This window comes from Charadrius vociferus, unplaced genomic scaffold (assembly GCF_000708025.1).
Source record: "Charadrius vociferus isolate BGI_N301 unplaced genomic scaffold, ASM70802v2 scaffold101, whole genome shotgun sequence".
NCBI lineage: Eukaryota > Metazoa > Chordata > Aves > Charadriiformes > Charadriidae > Charadrius > Charadrius vociferus.
Window position 1 is genome coordinate 744,835 of NW_009646941.1, and position 8,004 is coordinate 752,838.

General features: G+C 39.0%; 1 protein-coding gene across 1 annotated transcript in view; it reads left to right on the forward strand.

Moving 5' to 3' along the window:
• Positions 1-7,616, forward strand: part of RAMP3 (receptor (G protein-coupled) activity modifying protein 3) — a 39,665-nt gene extending 32,049 nt beyond the window's left edge. Inside the window, exon 3 of the mRNA XM_009895045.1 lies at positions 7,321-7,616. Within this exon, the coding sequence (XP_009893347.1) occupies positions 7,321-7,576 (256 nt within the window). The 3' untranslated portion in view covers positions 7,577-7,616. The remainder of the gene's footprint in view (positions 1-7,320) is intronic.
• Positions 7,617-8,004: the final 388 nt, after the last annotated feature.

Genomic DNA, 8,004 nt, shown 5'->3' on the forward strand with positions numbered 1-8,004 from the left:
CACACTTAAGCTCTGCTCATAAAATAAAGCTAAGCACAAAGCAATCCTTCACACAAGACAGAAGAAACAGAAAAGTGAGAAACTACATTGGAATTACTGTTAACTTCATTAGCTGTAATATCAAAGTTTTCTAAAATGGAAGGTACAATATAGTAAAAGGCACATTTTTTATTAATCCTCTTTCTCCTCCACATACAGTCTCATTTTATTTCCAAATACCATTTTTTGGTTAAGCTTTCTTCTCGAGGTTTGGGAATTAGAGGTGTCTTTTTTTAGCTCACCGCACTAAAGTCTGTTTTAAAAATTTCTCTGCTTTCTTTCAACTTTCCGTGAATAACAAATGGCCCTTCTTTCCTCCTTGCCATTCTCTCTGTTTTCCATCAAATGTCAGTGTTACTACAATAGCTGCTGGTGTTGGACCAGGGCAGAGAGCAGGCATCAGACTTCCTAAAATAGTACTGAATCCTCAGTCCTGTTGGCAGTGTTAAATGTTAAGCTCAGTCTGAACTGAGATAGCGCAGTTGCTGCTACAATCCTGGGGACATCTGTTTACCAAGGAACTTATTAACAAGTAACTTTGCTGTGTCTCAGGAGCTTATGCAAAAATGAGCTGCGGTTGTAACTGTGGTGTCTATCAGCGGCTCTGTCATCAAAGTTGTAATCTAAGTCAACTTTAAAAACTGAGCAGCGATGATTTAAAAGCAGTGAGTCACAGGTGACCCTATTCTTATGATAAAGAATGTACAATTTTAAGCCAGAAATGCAAAGCATCCGATGTGTGTGTTAATTAATATAGCAGTTTAATATCTGTTGTGTCAAACTGGTGAAGGGATTTGCCTCAACTTGGCAACTTCCAGGACAATTCATGTTCACCACTAAAATAGCACATATTTCTTCATTGCTACTCTGAAAGCTAGCTCAAGAAGCATTTCTTTGGATAAGTTCAGCCTTCATGTTAGTCTTTGTCCCTGATGAGTTCATGATGGAGTAATGTATTCCAACTTAACTGATTGTTCATGCAATAACACAGTAAATAATGGTTTAGACAAACGATATTAAATCCACAGCTCTTGAGCCAGATCACCGCATCGAGCAGAGTGACACTGCAATGTTGTAATCTTCTCTAAGGAGCAAAACAAACTCTTATCTGGAAGATACAGTACATGAATGAGCCTTTGCGAGCCAGATGTTTGCAGTAAGTTTCAGTGTTTGGATTGCAGGATGCCAGTTCCATGGGCTGCTCTCGCATCCTGCATTTTCCTGTGCCCTCTGCAGTGTATTCGCTGTATCTCTGTTTCTCTCTGCCACAGAGGTGGCAATTCATGAGGTGGCTGATAACATCTGGGACCCGGTGCAGGCTCTTCAGTATATTAAGTGCTTCTTTTTCCACACACCATCACCTATGGCAATGGCTACTTAGGAGGTGGTGCATATAAAGATTTGGATACATCTGTTTAATTTTTTGTGGGATTAGGATTTGCCTTTGCTTACTCTTTTGATTTTTGTCTAACTGGAGGGAGTTATGGAACTGGCTCCTGCAGACACGGCATAGTGATGGCTTCAGAGAATACTTCCCCTCTGAACTGGTGTCCCAAAAAAATGCGCTGAGTTTACAACTAAGTAATCATTAAAATGTAGCTCAGGAGTGGTGGAAGGCAAAGCTCACTTGCTAGTAGAAGCTTCTAGCTTGGTAAAGTTCCAGAGCTACTAAATTTTTTATCTTTGTAACAGAGTACCTGGTATCAGGCTACATTTCCCTCCTTGTTCTACATTGGCTTAATATAGTAGTTTCTATTGCTCATTGGAGATGGATATTAGGTATATAAACTACTGCTTACATTTACAGTTGTTTTTTATATTTACATTTTCTCGCTGTATCTTTAGGAAATTAACAACAATTTAGTAATAGTTGTACATTTCAAGGTTCTCAGTTAGGTTTATTCAACTATTTTTCATTTTCCAGACAGCTGTTGATGTGAAGCCAAGGGTGGAGATTTGTAATTATTTCAAAGGACACCAGAATATATTTATTATTTTCAACCCAAGTGAGTAAATCTGTCACAATGCCCATTATTTAGTGTCACGAGAGTAAACTATACTTTATAATATTGTCATTAAACCAGCATGGGTTTTTTTTGCCCCCCACCCCCACCCCCATAAATGAATGTCCTTACATTTTGTATTATATTATTTTCTTCTGGCTGAATTCTGTATTGAAGATGCACAACAGCAGTTCTGATCTGATTAGGGAGGTAAAAGTGTGTCTGTGAGAATACTCCTCTTGGCAGAAGATACATGATTAAAGGAATGGTGAGATACAGCCACAAATCTGATTGAAGAGATGTTGAATGAAAAAAGCTCAGAAATATTCCACCGTATTTGTAGGCTCATAGCTGATTATAAAACTAAAGCCTTCCTTTTAGTGTGATGCTGAAACCTCAGGAGATAATCATCTTAAGGTTTGGATCCTTATTTGAAGTTCATCCAGACTGTTACACCCTTAAATTCTATTAAATCTGTCTGGATATCACACAAGAATAGGCTTTTTTTTTTTTTTAGTGAGGATGTTTGGTACTTCCTGCCTCCACTTCATCTGGAAATGCTGCAAGAAGAGCCTTTCTCATCATGTGATATTTATAATTACTATTATTTCAGCTTTTCTTATTCTAGACTGGGTGGAGTTTACAAGGATGATCATTCACTTTGAACTCTAATTTAATATATGACTTATGTATAAGGAAATTTCTTGGTTGAACCATCTGGGGGAAAAAAAAAAGGTTTAAAACATGTAGTAACTTGTAGTATCCTGGAACAGTGCCTCTAAATTCCTGTCTGGGATTGTAGAGTAGCAGAAGGAGTAAGTGTCCCTGGAGTATCTATTACACAATTTATATCAAGACTCCTTTATGCTAGAGGGAATTTTCCCTGTAGTTTCTGAATACTTAGTGGACTCAAAATAACAAAAGTTAATTCATAATGTATGTACCCTACTGTACCCTTCCATAATTATATCACTAATCATGAAGCTGACTTGTGTAAAACAGGATAGTGAAAGTCCGATGATTGTTTTGGTTTGTTAATTCCTGAACCGTCTCATTAAGCAACGGCAAAACATCCCTGACTGCATGTGTGCAGCTTGTCTCTGGTGTGGTCTGTCTATGAGAGCTGGAGAGGTGGCAAAATTCTCTTAGTGGGACTGACAGTGAGTCTACTGGCTGCAGCCAGTGAATGCCTTCAAAAGTTTGTCTTCAGTAACATGATATATGATACTCGGCTTTCTGAGAGTTGTTTGGGATTTTTTGAAAGAACCATTTTTCTTTGGAAACTACTCATTTGTTGAAACTCTTAATAAAACAATCTATTTGTTTTCTTGGTCTTATTGTAAATGAAAATTTGGAGGAGGGAGTTGTATTTGTGTGTGTGTGTGTGTGTGTGTTTGCAAACCAATCATCTCTGCAGTTTTTCTGTGCAGTTGAGGAAGAACGAGCAAGAATTTACCACGTTCCTCCCTGGGTATGTGGGAAACCATGGATGAGATTCAAGCCCCTCCTTGGACTGAGCAGTGCCCTGAGTGGTAGGCAGCTGGGTACCCTGAGGTGGATGAGATGTAATACATCCAGCTGTCTATTTAAATAGTTTGAGTGGGCGCTCCATGAAACACTGTCCCATTAAGGCACATGTGTGCAGTAGCATCCCTGATAATAACAGCCCATTGTCCAGGTTCTTGGTTATATGTGAATATATATAAATACATTTTCTCACGGGTAAAATAATTGTTATTAGCTGTTTTAGTGGAAACATGTAGTACAGGAGAAAAAGTGTTTGTGCTCTGAAAATGAAGTATTGTTATAGAATATTGAAAATTGTCTTTCAAGACAAATGTGTTACAGCTCAGAGATTGCTCCAAAGAGGAATTAAGTATTTTTAATGTTCCCTGAAAGCGAGTATTTTCAATAATATACCATATGACCAAGTAGCTAGTTCCTCAATAAAACTTGAAATGATTCTCCTGAGCATATCAGGGGAAAGTGTATCTTTATATGAATTTTGGTGCTCAGGCTATGCTTAGTTTTTGTTTTTCGGTACTGGCCTACTGAACTGAGTTGAAACTCACAGCTACATTAATTTTTCAGCCCACTGATCACAAAGCTTGTGACCAGGCTCTCAGTGAATATACCTTTTCTGAGTATTAACTAACTAGGGTCCTTGTAGCCAGCCTGAAAGACATGAAAATGTGACTCAGCACAGAGAATAATAACCTTCCCACACCTCCTTATAAAACTAGAGGTAAAGGAGCTTGTGGTACTGTACTGCTCTCCAATTACTTGTTCTGGGAATAAGTAGAAAATGTCATTTCCCATTCTTTCCTTTCACAAAGTGTGTAATTTTTATGCATTTGTGTTGAAGTACCTTCAGTCGGAGGCCAGGGCGTCTTTGTGATAGGCATTTTATTATACAGAATGTAAAGGTTTCCTACTCTAGCCTTTACAGTTTGAATAAAGACAATTACATAAGGCATAAGAGAATTAAGCATAGGAAAATGGAACTGGAATTAAATATCTATTAACCCATACCTCTGTCTTAAAAAAGCCCAACAACTTGCAAACTAATTGATCAACTACAAAACACTCATGCTGCAGTAATGAGGATTCAGTTGCTCCCATCTGTAACATCCCAGCTGTTACACAGTACCATGCAGAGGATTTTTTTTTTAACGTGAACTTTCTGTTGCAGTGCATAAACTCTAAATTACTAAATTACATAAATATTTAAGTGAATTGAGCTTTACTGGCAGACATGTAATTCTCAGATAGTTGAGATTTTTCCTTATCTACATTCTCAAAATTGTGTGAAAAAACAGTTTTAGTGCAGGTAGCTTTTTTGAGAGAGAGGGTATTAAGGGAAAATTGTAAGGAATTCAAACTATTAAGGTAATATTTTTATTCTATTTTGGCTCTTAGGGATTCAGTCTTTCAAATGCAATATAACTCCCTAATTATTTTTATCTGGCCTTTTGACAACATTTAACCAGATTTTTCTAGCTATGTTGTATTTGAAATGCAAAATCAGTGGGAAATGGTTTTGTTTACAACATCTAACATTTATGAAAGAATTCTACAGAATTCTTGGAAGAACAGTGAACTCTCATATAGGATCTTATAACCACCAAGAAAAAAAAAAAAACAACAAAGTTTTTACATCATTAAATCTTTCAGTTTAGGGTACTTTTATGAAGTCTGCTCAGGTCACCAGGACTTTATGTTGTTTTTGTTGTTCTGCATGAACTGATGGGCAAATTGAGGTGGCAGTGGCAGCGGGGAGCTGAAGCAACCATTGATGGGACAAGCTTGCTCATCAGAGCATGGCATAGAGCAGGGCTGGAGCAGACCCCGATGCTTTCTGGAGCCCTGCCTGGTGTCTGCGTCAGACACAGCACTGACCTGTCTGAGCAACGGGATGCTAGTTCTGCTGTTCCTACATTGTAGTCTCTTGAACCTTGTAGGCACATCTTTAGATGTATTATTCTTCAGGTCCTCTGGGACTGTCTCTCCCATATTCAGCTAGACATCTTCAGCTTCTAATTTAGTCCGAGGACATAAAGAATGGATGCTCCCGGGTTGCATGGAAGAATGGCACTATTAAAATAGCAAACAGCTAATATTTGTATTTTATTTTTAGCTTATTTCCTGTTGTTTCCCTGCAGCTGCTGACATTGTCACAAAAGCTTCCTTTCTAGTTGCTTTGCTTAAAATATACATACATTGTGCATATATGCATCTGCATGCCAGAGCATCTGGGTGTGCACTTGTCAGATCATCCAGTGTATTTGCTTATGAATAAGGTGGTATCAACTCAGACTCTCTGAGAATGAGAAGTGTGAGGAGATTGCAGAAGGACCTTTCCATGAGGCTTTTTCTTGTTCTGTGAACATGGCCCTTAGAACGTAGATGCTCTGCAGCCTGTATTCCCAACTATGTGCTTGTAGCGTGGGCAGGCAGACATTTCCTCTGACAGACAGGCGGACGGTGGACTTCAGTCTTGACCAAAACACTGAGTGTCTCTCCTCCAGTGCTTCACAGCAAAGGATTGAGTCAGCATTAGTCCTCTGTGGTATTTAATGTCAGAATGAGTCACTCATCAAGACTTACCTTATTTATATGTCCTGAAAGGGAGGGTAGGGCCTTCAGATAATAGTGCAGGATGCTATCCTTTGAGGGGTCATGTGGTTTCTTGCTCTCTCCTTTCTATTTTTAATTGCCCTTTGAAGTGAGTTTATTGAGTCACGCAGAACTGAAAGAAATATTTAAAAATGCAACAGGCAATAATTCAGCTTCCTTATTTCTTGCCCTATTCACGTACTGACCAGACACTCTTCATCTGCTTACTTTCCGATCTCCTCCCCCATATTCCATTTGCTTCCTGAATTTCTCTGGCTTATGATAACACCACAAACCCTATCCAATTACTCATTTAGGCTTATTGTTTCCTTTTTTTTCCTGAGAGGTAGCCAATTGTCATAAATATAAGTTATCCCTGGCCAGGTATATTTCAGCACATGCTGTATTGAAATTAAGTGTTAGGCATTACAAGGGGTTCCCAATCTTTCATAAGCATTGCGAACATGTGTAATTAGGAATTTTTTTTTCCTGCTGGGCATTTGCTGGGGCTGTGAACAAGATAAAGTTTGTCAAAAGCTATCTTTCTGTGTTTTTATTTCCCATTATCTTCTTACTGCCCAAGGGTACAACAGAACTGAAATTGTTATACAGTAATGCATGCTGTGGGTCAGTCCCAGTGTCACATCATCATTTGCACCGCAACATCATGTCCAATCACAGATGAGGCATGAATTATCCATATTTTGCTCAAAATGTCCTGTTCTTTCCACATTTGTGTGTGTGTTTTTTAAAGATACTGTAGATGTCTCTACTGAGGGTGTTCTAATTCTACTGAAGTGGCATTAGGAGGTCCTGGCTGTAGGAACAGCACCCAAAACACAGGATTTTGACCACTGTCTACCCATGACCTCACATGAAATCTCTCAGTTGTTATGTCTTTGTGTGAATCAGTTCTCCTTCTGGCTCACTGTGTAGTATTTGGTACCCACAGTTTCCATTAAAGATTGTTCATCAGAATAGCTATATGATAGACTCACTCTTATAGATTCTATATGGCATCCTATGTAGCTTTCTCTAAGTGTAGCATGCATATGTGTTCTATTTAAACTTCTCTTCATTTTATTCTTCTAGGTATTACGACAACTTTACCACATGCATATGTGTTCTATTGAAACTTCTCTTCATTTTATTCTTCTTCTAGGTATTACGACAACTTTACCCAGTGCACGGAACGTGAAGCCAACAAAGCGAGGTGCTTTTGGCCAAACCCCCTCGCAGAGGGCTTTATCACTGGAATTCATAAACAATTCTTTTCAAACTGTACTTCAGAAAAGGTTCACTGGGAAGATCCACCAGATGAAATTCTCATAACTCTGATCTTGATCCCAGTCATGTTGACATGTGCCATGATAACACTGGTAGTATGGTGCAGCAAGAGGAGTGATATCCTGGTGTAAGTTGTTCCTCTGGGCTTTCTTTTTCTTTATTTCCTTCTTCCAAAAATGCTAAGAAAGGAGGACGGAGAAACTCGACAAAGATTTCAGATCTGCCAAAATGGAACCTGTGAGATATTGAGACAGAGGCAATGCTCCTGTGAACAAAGAGCTGCCTGCTGCTGCTGCCGACAGTCACTGCTTCTGAGCGTGGCCATCGGTGTTGCTGATGCAAAGCTCTCTGCTTCCTTTGGGCCTCATTGTCATGGAATTCATAGGCAGCTCCCAGAAACAGGAGAGTGCCCCCCAGGCAAATGGATCCCTTTTACCTGCAAAAGGGGTAAAGTTACTTTCCCATGGGTAAAGCTGATTGGTAAACTAAGTTTTGCAAAACTATGTAAATGTACGTACGCATGGTGTAACACTGACTGCAGGGGAGATGATATCTCTTG